The sequence below is a fragment of the Betta splendens genome, chromosome 9 (genome assembly GCF_900634795.4).
Source record: "Betta splendens chromosome 9, fBetSpl5.4, whole genome shotgun sequence".
NCBI classification, from domain to species: domain Eukaryota; kingdom Metazoa; phylum Chordata; class Actinopteri; order Anabantiformes; family Osphronemidae; genus Betta; species Betta splendens.
In genome coordinates, this window is record NC_040889.2 from 7,149,982 (window position 1) to 7,174,264 (window position 24,283).

A 24,283-nucleotide genomic window follows, 5' to 3' on the forward strand; every position below is an offset into this window, starting at 1 on the left:
AGCAACTAAAACATAGGCAACACGTGCTGAGTCTCACCTGTGCACTTCTTGAGGCTACCAGGGCGTTTGCCGTGCATCCCCAGCTTACAGTTGAAGTTCTCCTCCCAGAATTCAGCAAACCAAACATTCCTCCTGTTGTTGGACAGTGAGCGGCTGCGGAAATACCGGTCAAACGCTGTTCAAAGACAAGAGAGGGGGGAAAGTCATGAGGCTACAGTACATGGAGTGATTTTTTCCCATTCACCCCTAAACATCTGGACACATGTGTCTACAAACACAACCAAAGCTGCATCACTTTGACAGACAAACCTCCCACATTTGACTAAACGTTGTAACGCGGGAACCAACCTCCTTCCCACTGAGCCAGCAGTTTCTAAAAATGAGCCCTTCACGGCGGCATAATATGTTCTGACTCACCAAAGCATATGAACAGCCCATGGATCTCACAGTGATTGATTTTCTATGGAGCCATCCAGTAGCGGAGAGCCCCGGCAAATACTGTAGCCGAGAGCCGTGAGCAAGGTGCGCAAACATTTTAAACTGAGCTTTTACAATGGGCTGGCTGCTTGTCCAATTTAATACAGAGAGAAACAGGGAAGAATAGATGTGGCCGGTCTTACAGTAGGAATGGAAACGCCTGTCAGGGGCTGGAAGGCTGAGATGAAGAGATGGGCAAAAGAAAACAAAACCTTTTGTACTTGTTCTGTTCAGTCCAGAATTAATTAGAAGACATATTCTGCTCTGCTGTCTAACAGTGAAACACAGCTACAGTGGATTTTCATGTTGCTAGTTTCCCCCTCCTTCAATCACTGGTGCTACTGTACTGTATGTTTGCTTCTTATGAACAGAAGCAGCTTTAATTGTTCCTGTGGACCTCCCACAAAGATGCAGAGCAGCATTTGCATTTTGCTAATAAATAAAGCGAGTTACTTCCAACACTTTAGGGGAAACACAGTGGAAGTGAAATAACTAATGGGGGATGAGGAACTCTCCAGGGACGATCAGATTGGTTTGGACAGCCGGTGCCACACCTGACTCATTGTAAAAGCTGACAAGCGCTGCGTCGGCCTCCTCTGCTGTCAGGGAAATTGCTCCTGTGTGCACCTGTGTGGCTCAATTCATGGCTGCACCCGCTGAGAGGAGCGGCTTTACAGCCTGTGTCGCTCAACAGGTCCAACGCGCCGTTTGTCTTCCCACAGAGAGCACCAAATATCCGATGAAAACTCCTACGGAGGCTGGATGTGCACGTGCTTCATCACAGCAAAGCAGCAAATCAACACGAATATAATTAAAATCTAACAAAAGCGACATTAATTGATTTATCAAATTTTTAATGAACTTACCCGAGTTCCCAACTTTTTGTGTGCATGAGCACATTCCCTCGTGACTTTTATACGTCTAAACTCCAACATAAACCATCTTTGCTTCACTCTCAGTTCATATCTTGTCATCTTTGTGTCCCTCCAGGGGTCAATTATCTAATAGAGAGCTCTGACAGGGAGCAAATGAGGACAGCCTCCACAGCTTAATGCTGAAAACTTGTTGCCTGCTGGCATGAGCAGGAACATTAATCCATCTCATTTTCTGTTTCTGGTCTTCCCCTTAGTCCCCTTAATTTGATCTATTACACCTAAGGCACACACTCACACACAACTTCAGCTTTTTTCATATGACACACAGTCTGTCAATAGGGATCAATTCAGCAGTGTGTATATTCTTACCATCTACAGAGGCTCGTTTGGGAAGAATGGTGATGGCTCCCTCGGCCACTTTCTCTTGGCGAATCACAGGTGAGATCTTGGACCCCCAGCTGTCTGAGCCCACCCACAGGAAGTGGCCGGTCTGGTTGTTCCGCTTCGCCGCATCCAGAACCCGCCTTGTTCAACAAAAACAAAAGCATGGAAGGTTTGTCCAACATATTCACAACCTCGACTACACCGCGAAGCAGTAATCACAGAGTAGAATGAGTTGCTGATCTGCAACGGGTCGAAGGTCATTTATTTGTTTGATAAATATCACTAACATGGGTGACACTCTCTCTGAAAAGCCACGTCCAGCTTCTACGTAAAAAAGAAAAACAGAGAGCAGTGCCAGCGGGAAACCTGTTTAAAGGCACAACACGTACTGTATGTCGTCCTCATTAGCAAACATGATGATGGCCCTGGCGTTGGAGGTCTCCAGCAGGCGTCTGATGATCTTGTCAAACTCCCCTAGCCTGGGCTCCCTAGGTATCTTTAAGGACTGGGCGATACACACACCACCTGGGACAGAGACAAAGAGGAGCAGAACGTATTGTTAGCCGCTGATTTGCATTCGCTGCCATTTTGTATTCACCTCCCACAATCGGCCGCTCTCCCTTGACTTGGCCTATACCCAGTTCATAACACTGTTCTAAACTGTTAAACACTCAATGTCAGGACCTCCGGGACGTGGAAGTGATGTGGTCTTACGCTTCCAGCCGACTTAGCACTTCTACGCGAACAAAGGGGGCAAATTGACAGGTAGCATGAGCAGCAGCAGCCATCTCACAATATCCAAGATAATCCAGGACAGCAGATGAAACAGCGGTGGTAAAGTGCTTCTTAAGTGAGAGAGGAAGAACTAACAGGAAGCACGGACGAGTCAGAGACAGCAGGAGCTGAGGGGAAAGTCTGAAATGGGGGAGAAACAGAGTGCTGAAATAAACAGACAAAGAGCAGAACGTCTATGAGAAAAGATGAGACCAAACTCCTAATTGATAAATGGCATCAATACCCAATGCAATGATTTTACACTCATCCGTTTCCTATTGTTTAGGGTGATGATATCAGCTAATTCGCCACAATGTGATAATGAGGACAATTTTTGTCACCTTGTTTGTTCTCTCTCTCTCTCTGCCAAGCTTTATTCAAGGCAAAATGGATTCCGGCATTTTAGGCATCCATAAACACTCAAATGACATCAGAATCGCGCTTTGTAAATCTTTGCAGCTGGATTGCAGCTGCGAGCAGGTATGGACGCATCCGACTGTGCACAAGCAGGTCGCCTGCATTTTTCTGACTGCGTTTGTGTGTGAGGGCGTGCGAGCGATGTCCCCTTCCCTCCCTGCCTGTTCCAGCCCATTTATTGAACATCTGTACAGTCTGTCGCGTTCACTACATCACTCCCCTTAATCACAGGCGCGCACACGCTCGCGCCCGCGCCGCCGTGCGCGCCTGCTAAAACAAACAGTCATTAGCCTCGAATTAAAACCCTCTGAAGGATAATCACTACAGTGACAAATTCAGCACAGGCGGCCGCGTCTACTCCTCACGCGCACACACACAGCGCAGACAAATAAGTGGAAGTCCGGAAGACTTTCTCAAGGATAATCACCAGCGCGGCGCTCACTTTTCTGTATGTACACACGGCATATTTGGAGGGGAGCCACGAAGGGAGATTTACACAAGCACGCACCAGTGCTGATGTGTGCGTCCTCTCGCCGTTGTCCTTGGAGACGGCCGTACTCGTGCTATCCGTTCGCCGCGGCTCCTTAAACACTCGGGCGCTCCCTCGCTACTCTGTGGCGTCAGGTCAGCGGAGGCGCCGGGCTCGTTTCCTCGCGCTCCCACAGAAACTCAACACGACTTGAAGGGAGTTATTAAATAAAATACCTCAACGCCTCACTGTGCAACAATACCCCGGTTATTTTTGGGGCCATCGCTCCTGTGTTGTCTGCTGAGGAGAAGTTTTCTGTGAACTACAAGGTATTGATTTTGGTGAAGGTCTGGGTGGAAAAGCTGCATCTCAGGTTGCTGAAGTGGCGTGAAAGCGATCTGCCGACCAAAACTAACCTAACCTGCTGTCAGCCAAATAAAGATACAGTGGATGTGCAAGACAGGCTGCATGATTAAATGGAGCCCTGCTTCTTAATACTGACCCTCATCGTTCCATGAAGTTTAAATTAGCCACCACATTTAGAGAAATCAAAGTGTGAAAAGCTGTTAAGTCTTTTTTTTTTAACGTTCCCTCAGAGCAACACTGGTTTTCCACACAAACGCTCCGCTTCATTCCGAACCCCAGAACACCAAACAATCTTGCAGGCTCATAATATGGCTGATGAAGTTTAAAAAAGGATAATTAATTGTTTAGAGACCTCGCATCACGCACTGGGCATTGCTAATGTGAGAGCAGTCAGAAATTCTCTTTGTTCAGAGCAGATAAAAGGACGGCCTGGGCCACGTTGGATCGCAGTAATAGCCGGTCCTTACATAATTCACCAATTGCCGCATGTTCATCTAGCAGCAGCTAATTGAATTATGAGGCTCAACATAGAGCAGCAACACACTGAGCGCTGGCTTTATCTCTAATAACCTGATTATTGAGGCTTTAATTTGAAACAGAATGCGTCTGAATCCTAATAGCTCAGGTTTATTTCTGTGCGTACCTGCTTTATTTACTGTAACTCCACGTGTGGGCGTGGAAACAGAAAAGCCTGATTTCTGCACATTTCTGTATGGCATGAATGACGCCTGTCTCCTGTCCCCTGTGCAGGGGTTTAGGGTGCAAGCGGCGAAGGGTGATGATTAAATGTTAAGTGTGTCCAGCACTTCCCCAAACGTGCCTCTTATACTTGAGATTAATTACATTCTATTTTGAGATTAAATTCACTGCTGCTGTCTCAACGTTTAATTAACAATCTGCTTTCCTCCCACACCCCTCGCTCTACACTATTCCATCTATTAAGCAAAGGAGGCCTGAACGGAGAGGGAAATAATAAGTGCTCATCTCCCACTGCGTGCGTCATGTCACGCTCACCTTCAGCTCGTCAAAACTTTACAGATTCCTGCTAGAGTTTAAGGCAGAACAAAGCGCCTGTGGCTGCACTCACCGTGAGCAGCAATCCACGCACACCCGGAGGCTTCAGGGAAACTTAAGGATTACAATTACACGCGTGTAGCAGGCAGAGCTACATGACTCCTGGAGAAGCCAGCAGGGCTGCACGCTTGTTCCGCTACCGCTGGGTCCAAGCCCATTTCACGTCCGCCTGTCTTTACACCTATCACTTTACTGCCGTCCAACTCATTTGCCTGCTTCTCTTTTATATTTGACTATATTATTTGAAAGAATTTCACCAACAGAAGTCATTTGCATCCCATCATAAAGCTGTAGCGTATCCTGCACTGACCCTTGATTCAACACCGCAGGAGCTCAGCGGAACCACTGGCTGACACACTCATGCATCTTGTAATGTAGTTATACCGGCATCACAGCCTGGACACGCAGATATTAATGTGGGCTCCTGCAACGCAAGGTGAGTAATACACTGTCACAGAGGAGGAAGAGGCCAGTGTGTGTGTGTGTGTGTGTGTGTGTGTGTGTGTGTGTGTGTGTGTGTGTGTGTGTGTGTGTGTGTGTGTGTGTGTGTGTGTGATGGCAGCAAAATCAGTCCCCACCTTAAACAGTTCTTTGTTTCGCTTTCAGTGCATTTCTCTAAGCACACACACACACACACACACACACACACACACACACACACACACACACACACACACACACACACACACACACACACACACACACACACACACGTGTCAATGGTGTCCACTGGAGTCAATATGCTTGGACCAACACATCTGCATAGAAATTAATTTCTGTCTGCAGCCTGGGATGTATTTCTCTGATAAAACCCACCCACTGCTTTCACCCCCACAGAAGCACCTGCCTGTGGACTTCTGTATATACTGTACTGATATACTGCATTCTGATGCGAACACACATGCACACACTCTTTCTTACAGCCTCATTAGCGCTGCTATGAAATTAAAAGTTGCCCTCTGCTTCTCCACGCTTGCTTCGTGACTCGGGGCACAGCGACGTGGGCCTTTGAAGTGATGGGTGTGAGCGTGTTAAAGGCTTCCCGCGCGGGCCGGTCCGGCTCACCGACGCTCGTGTACTCGTGTGAACTGCACTAACTACTGTATGAGCGCGGCTCCTCTTGCTCGGTTGTGGATAAACTTGGTGCAGTAAATAGTGTTCTGCGCATTTTTTAGTCTGACTTGAAACGTCTCCCAAGGCTTGCTAATGAATCATTGACAACACCCACAGAAACGCTGTCCCAGGAAATTTACATCCTCCCATTAAACTACGTCTTGAAGCACACAGGCCTTAGAGCCTCGAATGGGCCTGAAAATTTAAGACGGTTCTAACCTCAACCCGAAACGATTCCGCTCAGACCTGAACCAAGCCTGAGGTGGACAAGATTTTGTGAGCCTCTAACAGATTTAGGTCTGAACTTGCTTCTACAGTAATTCACTAGTAATGAAACACTTATGGAAATGTGAAAAATCGTTCAGGACTGATAAATATTTGGGAAGTTCACACGGCGCTGACACGCTGATACAAACTTATGAGATATCTGCACACAGTGTTGTGATATATCTGAATATAAATTGAGGTGGAAGGTGGTTACTGCTTGTTTGCAATCATCCACTCTGCACATAATAAGATGTCTCAAATATAATTTGTAGTAAGCAACTAAATGCAGTTAGAATCACTGGAGTTGTGTTACTAAAGCAGTGGTACAGTGTCCGTTGTACTATTGCAACTGTCCCAAAGGCTCAGTGCCTTCCGCAAAGAATGAAAAGTACTGTAAAATGTGAAACAACAAACTTTTGAGCTTTAATCTGAAGCCAAAAACGCCCGACATGATTTATTAAAGCAGTGCATAAACATTTAATAAGTGAGAGAAAACAACATTTGTAGCTAAATCTACAGAACAACTGGAACGCTATAAATATATAAATAAATGCAGGCTGCAGTGATCTATAAATTTGATGGCGTAACTCTTTTCAGAAAAGTCAGGACAGGAGCATGTTTACCACTGTGTTGCATCACCTCCACTAGCACTCTGTAAACGTCTGGGGCCTCAGGAGACTGACTGCTGTAGTTCTCAAAGCACTTCCCTTTGCTGTTCTCAACTGCTTAACAGCCCTTTGTCATATTCTTTGCTTGATAATGGACCGAATGTTTTGAGTAGGTGACAGGTCTAGACAGCAGGGAGGCGAACTCGTACGCTGTGGAGTCAAAGCCACTCTGTTGTGATACCTGCAGAATGACGCTTGTCCTTCTCCTGCTGAAGCAAGCAAGAAAGATGTGGGGACTTATGTTTCCACAGCTGCATATGAGTGGACATATGAGTCAGATGTCCATGACGCCCATGCCATTAGCAAAAGTGCACCTCCATACCTTCACGCAGTAATGACGACATCGCCATCCTGTTAATACATCTGTGGTATTTAAAACTAGTAGTTATCATCTATGAGTACCAGGTACAGAACAGGGTACACTCAGTCCTGCCTCTTATCTCCATGAACACTTGCAGCTGACGCTGTCAGTATTTGTGCTGTCACTGACACCTACAGTAACAGGAAAACATTTATATAATTTCTCTCTGAGGCAAACACTAAATTAAAAAGCTGTTTATTACACAGAAAATAGATTCCAGTATTTCACAGTACACAGTCAGACTTTTACACATACGCATATCCCACATTTCTTGAATGTGTGTATGTGTGTGGAAGAATGAAAAGAGAGATGCACAAAGAACACACACGGGAGACGGAGCGTGTGTGAGCAAGAGAGTAAAAGGAGATGGATGGAGACGGAAGATCTTGGCCTTTTAACATCTCACTTCGCCTACGATCGCACATGAAATGGGTGTGTACGCGTGCGAGTGTGAAGGGGGTGGGGGGCAGGTCTGTCTTATCCACAGGAGCTGAGCAGTCTAGCTGAAGTCAGCACTTGCTTGAGTCTGAGGGGAGGCAGGTGGACACCTTCTGCCTGCTGCGATGTGTTAGGAAGTCAGAGAAAATACAGAGGAAGAAGTGCTTTTATCAGTGTGTACGTGCGAGCTTCCATTGTGGTCGGTTCATACTGTATTAGGGGAGAAAACCAATTATAGAAGATACAAGCTAAGTGCCAACGCTCGAGTGTGTGGAGGGAAAATAGATAAAACAAAAGTGGATGCAATGCAGACGAGAAGCAGTTTCTGGACTTCAGAAACATACAGAGAGCAGAAGGCTGTCAAGTTAACTGTTCACTATCTCACTACACTGGGAGACTGGCGTGATTCTGCAGACAGACAAGCCACACCGCTTTCCAATCAATCAGATTAATCCCACCGGGTTCCTGCTGGATGGTGGAAGATGCCAGGATGGATGGAAGGATGGAGAGAAGCTCAAAGGAAGGGATGGACAGACAGGGAAGGAGATAAGGACAAAGGGGAGGAGTCCGTTGGGAAGGAAGAAATAGGAAAAGGATGGAAAGATGAAAAGATGTAGGGTATGAGGTGAGGACGGACGGAGATAAGGGAAGGATGATTGGATGTCAGAGCACAGATAAAAAGCACAAGGTCATCGCAAAGCTCAGAGATCACAGACGGAACATGTCCACCTCGCTGTCTAGTACTTTTCATCCCTCTCTTCCTCTCTGCGACTTCTCGGTGTCTCGCTTTCTTCTGTCCCACTGATGCCAACACACTTTCCCTGAGAGATGAATTTTCCTTCATTTCTCTGGCATTTTCTCTTCCCCACCCCCTCTCTCGTTCTCCTACACACAGTATCTGACAGTAATCAGACATCCAATTACAGCTGTGCCCTCAGAAAAGGGCTATGAGCTCAGTGTGTGTGTGTGTGTGTGTGTGTGTGTGTGTGTGTGTGTGTGTGTGTGTGTGTGTGTGTGTGTGTGTAGCGCATCAGATCCCTCCTGATGCCTGCTACTCCACAGGCCAGGATGCCCAACTGTTCTCCAGCCCGTGTCTTATCTGAGGATGAAGGATATCACGCACACACGGATATACTGCAAGCAGACAAACATACTCTATTTACAGTGCATTTGTCCGAAAACACAAAAAAATTTATCCAATCCTGGAAATAATTAGAAAGTTTGAGGGCTTAGAAACACAAGACGCTGCAACATGAAGAAGACAAATTCTTTACTTTTGCCACATTAAGACTTTGTACAAAAGGTCAACTCTCTGGGAGTTCTCTGAACAGGGAGCACCTGAGGTGACCGACTCATCAGAGGCTATTGAAAGAAAATCAAGGTTTTCAGCACAACGTTTATAGCTAACAAATTAGCAGCAGAGGTGCCAGAGATAAACCAGACTGTGGTGGTCTCAGGATCAAACCATACTGTAGCACCACCAAAGGTTACTAAGGGGGGAGCCAACAACCCTCTAGAACTTAGTCCACTTCAGCCCAAAGGGAATCAAGGTGACCACAAATCCAAGCTTCAAGATTAAAAATTACTTTATTTAGTGAATTCTCTATCACATACAAAGAACACAAGACTCTGGAGAGCAACGACTCCACATAAAGGAACAGTGAATCACCGAACACATTCAGGGTGAGGTTGGACCCCACTGTTAACGACTGAAAGACATGTTTTACTGGTGAACCCTAGTTCAATGTGTGGCAGTAAGAGAAGGGTGTAAGAATATGAAGAGGACAGAATGATACCGCAGTGAGCAGCCTAATCTAGAGCTGCACCAAATCGACTGCACCCTTGACAGCTCCTTTCTTCCGAGACATGCCATCCTTCTGGTTCACATATTTGTAGAGAATGATTCATACTGCAGCAGGATAATAAACCAAACACACCTCAAAGCTGTGCAAGGCACTACTTGAGGCCTAAAGAAGATCAAGGAGTCCCAGCTGTCATGTACTTTCCTCCGCAGTCATCCAAGCTCAAGTTTAGTGTCAAGTGTTCGCAGGAAAGTCTTTGAAACAATATCAGTTCATTCATGACCAATCCTGTAACGTTGCTGGCCGCTTCGCTCCCCAGGGGAGCAGTTCCAAGGCTTCATTTGCAGTTTAAACTGAACTGTGATTTGCACCAATCAGCAGCTACAACAGTGTAAATCAAACATTGCTAATTATTGCGCATTCGACCTTCTGCATCATTGCAGAAGCACAGAATACAAAGCTTTGTATCTGTCTCCAGACATCTTGTTGGACCAAACTTTATTAAAAATGTCCCTTCACAAATCCCGCTGGGAGCCTCGCATCAACGGTCAGCACAAGCGCCGGGCTAATCTGTGTAAATAAAATGCGCTTGTTGTTGTTATGGTGGCTCATTAGGCGGTTGAACTCAAGAGGTGATGGAAACCCAGATGTTGTTTTTCTTCCTTGCATCTCAAACGTTTAGACCCCATTGTGAAAGTGGAACGGCAGCAATGTACTGTAAATGCACACACGCAGAACAACAGGCACCTACAAAGCACACACATGGCCAGGATGCTAGCAAACAGGGTTAGCGTAGCCTCACGTGCTCCCAAAAGTGAAATGTCACATCGAGTTCTGGAAGGATGTAAAAACAAATGGTCCAATAATACATTGATTGGAGCATTGTAAATATTAAGACATGTTTTCACTGGGACACACACTTACTGTAGTTCAATATAAAAGTATGAATCTGGAAGGGTTTACTTTCTTTGGCCATAACAAAAGTTCAGTATGTGTGGGTTTGTGCATCAAGGGTGATCTATTTAAAATTCATGATATTGACAAACAAGTGGGTGAAATTCTCATTTCCACATCTGAAATCGGGACGTATGGTCTTTTTGTACTTATACAGTAGGAATTTGTTTTTCATGACCCATTTACTCCTCAGCGATATGAATGGTAGTTATGAAAATAACCCTACTTTAGCAGGATAACGGCATTTGACAGTTGTTTTCATGATTGCTGCTTTTCAGCAAACAAGCTGAAATGTTGCATATAAACGTGCAAGCACAACACATTAGTATGTAAACTGTTCTTTTCTTGCTATATAATACACTTTATATAAGAATTATATGAAGCGAGTTAAACATTTAGGATGACAAGGATAGAAAATCACACTAGGAGCATAATATTGCAGCCCTATTTTGCTCCACCATCAACAGAATAATGTAGAGGCAGAGCAGAGCTTTGCCTGAAACAAAGAGCTGCACAGCTGTCGTGCATCTTACTGTACATCAACTGTATATAGTAACTAACAGAGCATGGCTGCTGCATCTGTTTACAGCTCTCAGGCAAAAGAGTGGATGATGCTAACAGTTGCCACAAACACACCAGACGGAAAACAAATGTGATCAATCATCCCCACAGTAAGCTGGGATCCACCACTCATTCACCCAAGCTGAAGATGCCACGAACTCAATTCCACGGCTTGTGTTTGTATCGACGCACTCGCACGCCGGCGCGCACACTTGGCTTGCCAGTTTATCAGTGTTCATCTGTGCCAAATCAACAGAATCAGTCGCCCAGCGGTGCAAGTGCCGGCTGTGACACGAAAATTGTGCATCAGCAAGTCAAGGCGGCAATAAGTGGCAGTGTTTAACGGAATCCACAGTCGCCCAATCATTAAATATTCGATGGAAGTCCATCGATAAGTCAACACAGTGCACCGCAGCTGTCCAGCCCGTTGAGCCCTCAGTCACTAATTTGGTCATATTGCAATGTGCCAATGAGCACAACGTATAGGAGGCATTATGGCCTCTGAATGGCCACAACCATGCAGGGTTATTGCCGCTCATAGCGTCTGTGTGGGCGGCTCAACGGCAATGACATTACAGAATGTGAATGTGGGAACACTTTGCAGGTTTTAGATGCCGTCCGCTTCCACCTGACGCTGGCTGGCTGCTTCCACCCTTGCTAATGCGTAGCTACAGTTCGGTGAGTGAAGAGCCGCGTAGGAGCCAAATTCCCATCACTAAGCTAAACAGGGCCTCCATGTTAAAGTCATCTAGCAAAACCTTAAAACCGTTTTTTCTCTGGGAATGTATTTCAACTTGAGCTGAATGAAATGTGTACGCACCTGGTTTCATTCATTACAGCTGGTTCTAGTCTATATATTATACTAAGAAACATGGTTTTGTTGGCAGATCGTCTTAAAGCTAAAGCAAGACTTCCATCAGATTGTGACTGACATTTGAAAATAAATGTTTACTCCCAAAAAGCTTAAAGCAATGAAAATCCGGTTGCATTTCTTTTACCCCTCACATATCAGGTCTCAAGAAAAAAATTGGGGAATCAATTTGTTACCAAATCATGTTATCCAGGGGCCACTCCCATCAGTCACATTGAACTGATTCCTTTCAAATCATTTACCCCAGCTACATCAGTATCACAGGGTGAATGATCCAACACATAGATTGCTCTCCACAACAAATAAATACAGACTCCTGTTCTTTGAATAGGTGCTGTAAATGCACTTTGAGCCATTTCTGGCCAATGCATATAATTCACAAGATCGATGTGCCTTGCACATAGAGGGTTCTTCAGGTATCGACACGCCTTCTGTCAGCCCAGGGCTTTACTTCTTGCAGCATCAATGGACATGGTGCTTACTGCCAAAAGCTCAGGCGACGAGACGCGAGGAGCTGAAGCCGCGCTGGCTACAGTATGTGAGTCAGAGGGCTCTATCTTCATGACAGAGCACAGAGGGGCTTTGCTCTGGGTATGTGACATTTTTAACAGGCACACAAAAGGTTTTTCTTTTATCTGCAAGGGTTTGCTATTTCACTGACCCGCCCTGAACCTGACTGCACTTAAGTAGGTGGAGAGGTGCAGCGGGGGTATGTTAATGGCAGCGCTGCGGCAGTGGAATTTCAGCTTTAGGGATTACGGTGATTTGAGCGTCGCCCTGCACCTGCCTAGGCCGTGTCACAAGGTGATGCTCGTGTTTCATGCCAGACTCCCGCCCAAATCTCTTGGTAATGTATTTTTTATAATCCAAACCAAGTGCCATCTGCACCACAACACCGTTATGTTTGCTCATGCAAAAATAGAGGCCGCATGGAGAGTTGACGAGAAGGGTTTTGTAGCTTCTTTTTGCCGTTTAAGGCGACAGGACAGAAGAAAACCTCTGCAACTAAAAGGAATATTCATGCACTGGAATCTATGTGAAATGAGGTACATTAAGACAATAATGAAGCAGATTTACAGAGCGTCAACAGTCAGCTGATTGAGAGAACCTGCCTCATCACAGTCAAGTGTTTTTTGGCCCAACTATTCCAAAGTCTAGCGTTCGACGCAGGAAGAAAGTCCACAATTACTGTCAATCAGCAGACACAACCCACCAGGCCCCACAGTGTGGAGACGTCTCAGCTTTGCTGTTTGCTTCACGCCCCTGTGGTGAACAGCAACACCCCGGCTACCATTCAAACACTTACTCCTGTTTTCAAATCAATTCTTTAGGCTTCTTTTTTCCCCTCGTTGTGTTTCTCCATTTCTATTTTCCTTCTGATTCTCCCAACCTTACCAGTTTCTCTAGAAGCACCTGATACAGTTTGTCTGTTTTAATTGTCTCACCGTATCATTCATTCTTTGCACGCCTCTGTTCCCCAACTCCCAGGGAGGTATCAATAGCACAGTAAGTGTCTCTCCTCTATTTCCCTTCTTTATCCGCCCCACTAGCCTCAACCTCTCCCACGGATTTGGTATCACACTGTGCATCCAGTACCTCACTTATCCCTGCCTCGACGTGCATCATCACAACATCCTGCCAGGATTGGTGAGTCTGTCTACCTGTGCATCGACTCTGTCCATCTCCTCTCTATTCTCAGCAGCAGCCTTTGCTGTGCGCCACCCATCTCTCCTCGTGTGCTCCCAGTGAGCCATATCAGTAGCACGTGGCTCGTCTTAACACCATCTCAATTACACATCCCACAACAGAAGTCAACAATAAGCGTGTGAGAAAACAGGCAGATCCTTTTAATCACAGCCTCTATATTGCCTTGTGTACAAACCATTAGTTCTTTATTTACTTGGCAGTGGAAGCAGCAGTCAAAGCATGCGGTGGAAACTGTGTCATCCATTAGGAAAAAATGACATGGCAGTTTCCCAACAATGAAAAAACTAAAAGTCTTATGAATCCGGGTCTATTGGCAAAAACACCAGATAGAGGATAGAGGTTGTGTATTTGCCAGTGTGAGTCCTTGTATGTACAGAATTGTGGCGAAGGAAGGGCAGTGTGACCTGTGTAAAAAGGGTAGAGAGACAGAGTAGAGTCCAGCGGCATTTACTAAGCACTGCCTGAGTTGAGTGTGTGACAGAGAAACATGAATGAAGGCCTGCGCACTGAACAACCGCACACACTCAGCAGACGTGTTAAACAAAGAGCGCACAGGTCCATAAACACAAAGAAACACACTTTGATGCCCTCAAATGCAACCAGTCAAGTGTGGCAGCTGGAGAAAAAAGGGGTCAGCGGTGATGGTGTTACAGTTCAGTTAGAAGAAAACTTAGAACTAACTGAAGATTACTGAGGGGTCACTGAATGGAGGGGAGTGCAGAGAGGATCATTACTGCCATGTTCCAGAGGTAGATTGAGGAGCTCCTTTCATAATTTAAATCATGTTGTCATGGAAATGAAAATTCCAATTATGTGCTTGTAAAACTTACTCTCGTTATTTTAGGATATTGAGCCAACATTTATAAAAGGTTTCGCCAGCTGGTTGTTCCCTTGGAGACGGCGAGGGGAAAAAACCCTCGCATTTCAAACACACACACACATACGCTTACGCACACAATTAGATTTGCTATTTGACTGAGTAACAGATCAATCTGGATTTCTCCTTAGTTACTGTGATTCTCTCTCGGTCTCTGTCTATCAGTCATGGCTGGGTAGACAGTTATATCCATTCACGTAAACTTGTTTGTGGTTGTCTACTGTATAAACACACTGTAAGTACCGAGGTGAGGGTTAAGATGTTTCTCTCCGCTCTCCTGCCTAATAAAGAACATCAAAAGTGATGTGTCTCTCCGCTGGGTGCCCTTTGACCCTGTTATCCACAAAGTGTGGGACTGATCTGCTTCTCTGCAGGCCCCCATGCTGCTCAGGGCCAATCAAGCAGCTACATAGCACCATTACTTCAGCCATTCCCTCAGCGGGGGTGTCAGTACCCATCTATCGATTCACTCCCTGTCTTTGCGCCTCCTCACCCATTCATCTTTTCTCTCTCACCTTCTACCCTTTGTCTTTCTGTTGTAGAGTGCTTCTCCACTTTATTGACTCTCTCGCTTTCTGGTTAACTTCATCCAACCCAATCTCTCTACCTCCACCTGCCAAACATCTCTATCCCTGTTTCTTTAAAAAATATGCATCCATCTATCCATTGTTAAAGGCCCCTGAGGCAAAGGCTCCATAATGAAATCTCAGCAAGCCTTATTGTGTTGATTAAAGCTGTCAGAAGGGAAGTAAAAGCAGAAAAATACACCCGGAATCAGGGGAAAACAAGGGTGCAATGGTGCGTTACCCATACCTTTGTTTCAGCTACTGTTTAGTCTTTCTTTCTTTCTCTCTTCCTATAAAAGTCCACACTCTCCCATCCTCCACAGCTCAGCCGTCCTCCCTCCATCAATTTCCATGTAAGCAGCTCCTCAATAGCTATGTTCAATAACCTTGTGACCTTTCCTTAATGTAGTCCTGTCAAAACACTTCTGCGTCTCAAGCTGCTTTCCTCAAGCGGTTTCTCACACCTTTGCCACAGAAAACTGCTTTACTGGTGGTCTTCACCTACGCATTGACAACAGAGTGGGTTCCATGTGGCAGTAAAGAAGATGTGGAGGCTGCACTGCATTTATTTTTGCTATAATGCAAGGCAGCAAGTTCCACTTGTAAATTAGATGAATCGTTTCAAACATAAGGATGGTTACTGACAAAGCACTACCAGACTGGTGTAACAAAATGTATGAAGTCTTCTTTAACTCAAAGATAACAGCACTTTTGCTAGAATTTGCATCTTTCACCAATTGTGACCTCAAAAATAACGATGCACTAAAATCTATCCTTTTTTAAAGAGAAAACGACATCAGCTTTAATTAGGTGGCCCACAAAATGAAGTGCCAACTGTGTGCATGTATAGTACATGTCTCCCACACACAACAGCATGAAAAGATCAAGTGTTATCATTATAAGGCAGACCTGAAGGAGTATTTCCTCTGGGTAACCATCTATTAATATTACATTACCGGAAAGACAGGCGTATGACAGTTCGACATGCCTGCATATCAACTGTTTCTCTTTCAATTACAGAGATGACAGGAACCCGCGTGTGATTTAACTGAACATCCAGCAGGAGTCCTGTGAGAAAGCCTGCGAAGGAATCTGCCTGTGTGCCCCGTGACAGATCAGCTCCCAGCTCGTCCAGCTGGATGTGTACAATATAGAGTTGGAATTCTGGGAAATCATTTAATGAGGATGAAGAAACCAAACGCTATTTTGCTTTGTCACTGGTTAAGAACAGCTATTAAAAACAGGCATCTTAAATACACTAAACTGAGAACTAATAATTAAATAATTTGTATCTGAATTAACCTGGCACTGGATATTTAAAGAGATTAAACTATGTACTCATAAAAACTTTTTAATTACAGCACAACCACTTTAAATTTACTTACATCACTGAATAAATTCTTCCTAATCCTGCTCATTTAAATAAAAATCTGTTTTTAATCCCAAACACAGTCACTGACAATATCTGTAACAATATATCTGAATAACGAATAAGCAAATCCTGCTTATCTGTATGAACCTTTAAGGAGGAGAAGAACGCATGCAGATCCCAGCCCTCTCTCCTCCATCAGTACCACATTCTTTCATCCACTCACAAAGCTCTTACTATTGTTTCTATGCCAACGACATCCAAGTCTTTGTACCCCTCAACCCCATGTCTCCACTGTCTCAGGACACATTTTGTTTCCAGTGCCTCTGTTTAGCTAAGACCAGTGGAAAGTTGGATCTTTAACTTAATCTTGGATGTTGTGGTCATCTCAACAACGCCTTTGCATGAATAGCTATGGATTGCTCTTTTAATCTTTGCACCCTAGACCTTTTGTAAGGGGATAGTCTATGTGATTTTGCCACACCATGAATCAATAGCTTGATTATTTTGAGTATCACTGGCCAGGGTGAAAGGTTGGTTATCAGACAACTGAGGTGCAGGAAAACACATGACCCGACCATTTCTGTAACAGCCTGAATCAATAGGAGGGTGATCAGGGAAGATATTGGCAACATGCGAGTGGGATGAGCAATACCGTCCTCAGCACAAAACAATTGATAGGCAATCTATCTCAGCTTCAGTCAGACTGTAACTGCTCCCCCTCCTCTCGTCTCTGGGGTGTCCCCTAGGCAGCACGGGGTCCTTGTAAATGGCTGGAGGCCTCTTGGCCAGTAAATAAACCAAAAGATAGGATGCAAAAGAGTGGAAGACAAATATAAGAGTGGTGGATAAAAGAGAGGCAAGGTTAGGAAGGAGAGCAATGGGCAAGAGTGGAGCCTTGTAAAGGACACAGGACTGATCAGGCATTCACACAGTGCACTGGAGAGCTCTGATGCCTCGCTGTAAAAGCAAGAAAAGAGGGACAGGCAACGGAGGTGGAGAGAGGCAAATGATGAAACAGCGAAATGGGAAAACGAAGGAAAAAAGCGGACAAGGAGAATAAAACAAAAGAGAGAATACAGCAGGACCGACAGGAGGAGAAGACATCAAACTGTGAGAGGTTGGACAAGTGTGTGCAGAGGAGGAGAAAATAAAAATAGAAAAAAAAAGGGATAAAAGCTGTGATGCAGGGAATTGGAGGTAGATAGAGGCAGCAGAATGAAAGGGGGAGACAGAGGCCGGCCATGAGGAATGCTGAGGTGCCATAAAATGCCAGCTGTGAACCACCACAGCATCCTCCCCCCTCATCATGGCACTGGCTGACTTATCTATGTGTCTGAGACACACACACACAAACACACACACACACACACACACACACACACACACACACACACACACACACACACACACACACACACACACACAGTCATCCTCCAGTTTACAACATACCCGCTGATTACTTGGACCTCTACAGGTCTTTATGGGTCGAGGTGCTGCTAGCAACAGTAACATTTATTGGCCACTTGTGTGCATGAGTGTGTGTGTGTTGCAAATAGAAGTGCAGGTGGATCAATACACAGAGATTGATACCATCATACTAGTCTGGGCCCCATCAGTGTGGACATGCTGAGGGAGACGCATTCAGGTCCAGGTTGGTAAAAAAGAAAGCAACAGATTCCACAGCAACACACTGAGCTTTTAGAAAAGCATCAAACACAATTATGTTTTTACTAACCCTCTTAAATTGAATTCGTCTTCCATGCAGCCACTGCTTCACTTCATTTCAGCATGCTATGGAAATCAGCCCGCAGAGGCTTAAACCTGACTTGAAATAGGTAATCCATCACCGCCAACGGCCCACTGCCTTCATTTCTTTGTTGTCCAAGTGACACCGTCACTGCGCTGTGACGCAGCCACTGAGTGGGAACAAATGTAAACGCCGTGCACTTAGGGACAGTCTAACATCTGAATCAGATAGTGGAAAGAAGTCTTTGTTTTTTTAATGCGTGAGCCGGCCTTTCCACAATGAGTCACGTTATCGCTCACTTGACAACGCGATTTGGCAGCCTATTATCAGAGCTTCCTTGTCTGCAGCACCAAGGAGAGGTTGGGAACAGCCTGGCTGACAGCTTAATGGCCTTTAAGCTACTCGTATAGTCTCTTAAGCTCTATAACTTGTTCCTGGATCATTTACATCTTATTTCATATTTTGTACGCTTCGCCATTGTGTATCTCGTCTCCAAATGTAGCTGTTACTTTTCAGAAAATGATTCCCCACCTATCATAAAAGGAAATACCCAGAGAGCCAAAGCTTTAATGGCTTAGTTATCCTCACCAGGACGGTGGTTTTTTAAGTTCCAGCATGAGCTTTAGCCCAGTGGACCAATGAGAAACCTCACAAGTAAAGCCCTGAGCCCAATTAGCTGCTAATCTCTGATTTCCTTCATTCAAGATGGTGATGAAGGCAGAGATCATGTGTTACAGAGAGCGCACAGGCATAACTGTGCGCTCACTGTCGGACACTGTTTGGTCTTATCAGCGGTTCACATGAGCTTTAGTTCTGTCTCATTCCTTCTTATCTTAATAAGACTACTCTTAACTCTAATATGATGGACTGCAGCTCTCTCTGGTAATGGCTTCATGATAACGCGCCTGCACCCACACAGACCGTCATGTGTGCTCAGACACACACACACACACACACACACACACACAGACTCATCCCAAAGTCCTGAAGTGGCCATTGGTGCTGTCAGCCTTGTCCAACAGAGTCCTTGCTAATCTACCTTGAGCAATCTCACCACCCACGCCACACTTTAGGTGGGGAATTCCAAGCGAGAGTCATATGGAACGTGCCGAGGCCTCGGCTACCTGGCAAAGCGAAGCACAATCCATACAAGCGCCACCATCATCTATTATTTCAATTGCGGATCAAGTTGCTTTGTTTCAGATTAACCTTTGCGATTATCTGAACTATAAAACACGCAAATGCTCATAAAGTCTCACCATCGCTGCTCAAGAAATTGCAGTAAAACTGTAGCTTTTGTGAGGAGTACGTATTTCAGGAGAGTAACTGTGAAGCACTGAAGGAATGGAGTGGTGGCCTAAATCATTAAACTGATATAATGAGGTATAGGTATGAGGAGAAACGCCCCCTTGTATTTGTCCTATTACTGCTCTCTGGGTCCACATCTCTGCCGGTTCCTCTCTCCGCTCATCTGTCCATGGCCAACATCTGCCTGCGTTTGGGTTCTTCTCTCCCCGGTCACTTACACAAACAGCAAGCAGTGAAGCACTAGGAGCCGGATCTTCACCAGCTATCAAAGCTTGTAGTTCTTCGTGTTGCTTCGTATTATGGTGGGATGATGTAATATATGAGTTTATCAACTCAATTCTCCGTCATGTCTCTAACAGCAGGACTGTGAGGACTGTTCTGCCTCAGTAAGTAAATATGTGATACTGTCTATGGAACAGGATAACAGACCTGTACTGTACTTTGATTGACGGGGAGAGAAAGCTTCACCTCCTTCCTCTCTGACCTTCACCTGCCTTTGTTTTCATGTTCTCTGCTGCATCACATTTTACTTCCCTGCCTTTCATGTGACCACAGAGAGAACACAAACCGGCGCGGCGCTATAATCAAGTCAAAGGAAGACAAGGAAGCAGCAAAGATTTAAAACATTTAGATGAATACAGAGAAGAATGAGCCGGGGATTCACATGAATGTCAATAACATGCTCGCTATGAATATGAATACGACTTCTGGCAGGGGAAAATACTGTAGAAGGTGCTTTGAATAATTTCCATCATATGACACGCACTCCTCTCACTCCCCCTCTCTTTCAGTGATTCAATCTTTTTCGCTCTCTTCCTCTCCTTCCCTTGTCATTCTTATTGAGTCCTCCCTCCGCCATGACAGGAATGTAGACAGATCTCTGCTCCGACCCACTGAGGATTTTCCTCCCCCAGGATTCTGGGATCTCTTTCGCTCTCTCTTTCTATTTCACTGTCTGCCATCGGCGCCGTAGTTGAACAATATTGGCAGAGCATCAAAAGCTTCTCTCTCCCTCCATCCTTCTCTTTTAGTCTGCCCTTCAACCCCTCAAAGTCTTTAACTTTCCTTCTTTTATTGAGTTTAACTTGCATCAACGCTGGACATGGCTGATCTCACTCACACACACACGCTCTGGACCATCCTGCACTTCCAGTTGAGGCATCTGTCCCCCTTCACCTCACTGCTCCACATTTTTTTTTATACCGATAATTAAATCTAGTTGGAGGTTTTTAAAATCTCCACATGCTTCTGAGTCAGTGAATCACAGGTGTGTAACAGGTGTGCAGTGCATGTGCCCCTGGTGGCCCGACGAGCCTCAGCAAACAGAAGGTCATTAACATTACCTCCATCCAGACTGATCCACCACTGGTTTAGTGTTTAATGTCTTACTTGCTGGCATCGCACAGACCCATGAATCCATCATCACAAAGACAAAAGCTAAGATTATACTGAGCAAATTATCTATTTACTCTATACAATAACTGTAGATCACGACACAATTGCGTACTGTTGTAGATACAGTATACAGTATTTCAGAAAAGGCCCCTATGAGACTGGGTTTAGTTGAAATTGTTCTAAAGTCAGGAATTTAAAGTTTACTGGGAAAACTTGATAACTATAAATGCTTCTACTTCCCAAAGATAAAGCCTGGTGAAAACATTACTTTCCTTTATCTTCCATCCGTATGAAATATGCATCAACTGTGTGGGATGACTGGAGACTGAAAGAAGTGAGCGCACAAAGACGAGAAGCAACAGAAGAAAAGCATGACTATTCTTAGTGAAGAGTGAATTTAATAATCTGTTAATCATCAGGTTCTTCTGTTTGCAGCCATTGTTCATACCGGTCAGTAACAGTAAGCCCATTCAAATAAAGTCATTTAGTCATTTGGGAGCTGTTCCATAGACGTTAAATAAAGCTTCCTACATCTGTGTGTTTGTCTTCTTGGCCTCTTTTTGATCCGAGCTTCTAATAAATCACTCTTATCTTGATTTCTTTAGTGCCATTTGTCCTCCTTGTCCTCTCCTCTACTGCAGGCATCTAAATGAGTGGTTCTCTCTCATTTCTTTCATCTTCTTATTTCTCTCCATTACATTTTTTTGGCCTCTCACTCACTGTTTTCCAAAGGTCGTTGTCCTCCATTTCGAACTCCACCCTTTGGCTAATTTTTCATCTCACTCTTTACTTGTTCGTCTCTGCCCTCGTTTTTCAAAAGCCATCAAGCTTTCCAAATCCCCCCTCTTTATTATGCCTGTGTATAAAAAAGCCTCCCCATGTTCGAATGACCCTCTCTGTCTCTTACCTTGTTCCCTTTCTATTTTTCACAGGCCATCAACCCCTGTCTCTCCCTCTTCCCCAAATCTCTCACTCTCGTTTTACATTTCACTGAATCAGTGAAAACAGAGAAGTGCTTTGCCCTTGTACTTGTTTGTCCTTCGTTAAAACGCCCGGGGTACAGATAAAGTGGTGGAAAAACAATAAGATGTGATCATTTCATATCTGCTGTGAAGGCTCAACAGCTGAACAATGACCAGGTGCAGAATCTAAATTAAGGAAAATGTCAGTGCTGAAAATAAATTAAGAACCTCTCCGGTGGGACGAGCACACTGTTATTACACAAAATTGCACACAAGCAATCGTCAAGTGTTTTCTATTTAGCATTTTAATCAATTACCTTTAATCAACAAATACCACATCTGTATAATTATGGCAAACAAATCGGAGAAATCAAAAGTGAAAGCATCATTATGTGCGGTTTACGACAGGAAGCACAGTTATGTAAAATGTAGTTTTTAATTTGGACACACAGGTGTTTTCAATTGGGCTCAATTAAGCTTCAGACCTGAAGTACAGGAAATGACTGAATGGAAACTTCTTAAGCAGTTTAGCTTCACCTGCTTCAAGATACAGTGGATGACGCCAGCAAATCCTAATCTTGGACTGACTCACGTGTGTATGCGAAAGGTCAGTGATTCAGTTTCTGCTGTCACTTCTGTTCTGATGTTCATGGCATCATACAACACAAAACCCCAGTGTGAGTACATGAACATGCATCCTGTGTTGTCTTCAACGTGTAGTAAACAAGTGATCAGCACCACCATTATGTGACTTCAGTCTAAAAGGCACAATCTCAAGGGAGAAGCTGGACTTCCATTCTTCCATTACAGAAAGAGGGAGACAACACACACACACACACACACACACACACACACACACACACACACACACACACACACACACACACACACACACACACACACACACAGGGCATCGCTGCTCTTTCCATGGTAATTGCGTGATCAGGTATTCTGTTTAAGCACTCTCAGGAGAACTGCCTGATGCTCTGCTAAACAGTCCGTTCTGTCATAGCTGTCACTGCAGCTCTGTGTTTGTATGCGTGTCTGTGTGTGTGCGCTTGGCCTATTTCCACTAATGTGTGCCTTCGCCTCATGTTTTTACATATTTCCTTCAAAATCCGTTCCCACTGACAAGTATCCGACTGAAACAACAGTTGTAAATAAATAAAATGAGGAAGAAACGTGTGGTGCAACCGAGATAATGCTGTTTAAATAAAGGAGTTTTCTGTGTACATGCAGTGGGGATTATAAAAAGCTCAATTTCCAACCACGTGTGTGTATTTGGGTGGACAAAATACAGTGCTGGAAAGCCAGGCAACAACCTAAACACACTAATTATTTTACACACTTCCTCAACACACACACACACACACACACACACACACACACACACACTGAAACACACGCTCCTTGGCTGCTAATTAAAGTCAGTACAGCATAAGCCTTAACTTGCTGAAGAAGAACCCGGCTGGCCACACTCTACTCACTATGGGCTTTAACTGACAAAACAAGCTGAATGGTTATTAATGTGTGCACATACACAGGTCAGTGCACACACAAACAACACAAAACGGTGCACAAGCATGTGATGAAAACACACACACACACAGGGCGCTAATAAATGGCTCAGATCCTTCTTGCAGTGCGTCTTTTAGGGAATGTCTAAGCAGGAATCACCTTAATGCACGATTACAATAATGACTTTCCTATGGGCCTTCATTAGCTCCTGCTCTTTCTCACACACACACAGCCATATTTCAGACCTGCCAGCCAATTACAGAGGTACAGTATCCAGAGACACAGGGAGGCAAAGACGGACCCTGAGGTCTCAAGAAAAGTGTAACATATATAGTAACTTGCATAAGCATATACACAGTCTAAGTAACAGGAGAATTAACCAAAACCACACAGCCAAGCATCTTTTTGCTGACACGGCTGCCCAACGGCAGCTGACTGGCAACATCCTGCTGAGGTGAAGGTGGTGAAACCTGCGAAAAACTGCCACAACTTCCTCGGACTATGACAGGACACCAGCGAGATGGGTTTATATTTTTAAAAACAGCCAACTTAATGTCAGTTTCAATGGAGTCCAGGGGTGACAACATTTCAACACTGAAAGCTGAACCCTCTCCTGCTATATAACCATTGCTCACGCCGCTGGATCCCACCGAATTCAAGCTGACAGCAGCCGGTGGTTTTTGTCAGGGAGCAAATCTTCCACCGCCACCTTTCAAGTATCCTCTGGGTGAGAGCATGATACTGAGGGGAGCTGGAGTATCGCTTGAAAACCACCAATAATAACTACAACTAAATAATTATATAGCGTCTCATAGCTAATGAGCAAAAAACAAGACCTTTCAAAGATGCCATCACGTTTTTGATGTAGAGTGGCTCCATTTCCAGCGTTGATCATGTATTTAAAGCAATCAGAAGCACCATCTAATCTCATTATCATCTTCCTTCCATAAACACCAGGGC

At 44.7% G+C, this 24,283-nt stretch overlaps 1 protein-coding gene across 5 annotated transcripts in view; it reads right to left on the bottom strand.

Moving 5' to 3' along the window:
- grm8a (glutamate receptor, metabotropic 8a) overlaps positions 1–24,283 on the bottom strand; it is a 135,244-nt gene that overhangs the window by 40,768 nt on the left and 70,193 nt on the right. For all 5 annotated transcript variants that reach the window (XM_055512153.1, XM_029163606.3, XM_055512154.1 and 2 more), the window contains 3 exons: positions 2,126–2,261; positions 1,722–1,876; positions 38–175 (listed from right to left, as the gene is read on the bottom strand). In XM_055512153.1, the coding sequence (XP_055368128.1) occupies positions 38–175; positions 1,722–1,876; positions 2,126–2,261 (429 nt within the window). The remainder of the gene's footprint in view (positions 1–37; positions 176–1,721; positions 1,877–2,125; positions 2,262–24,283) is intronic.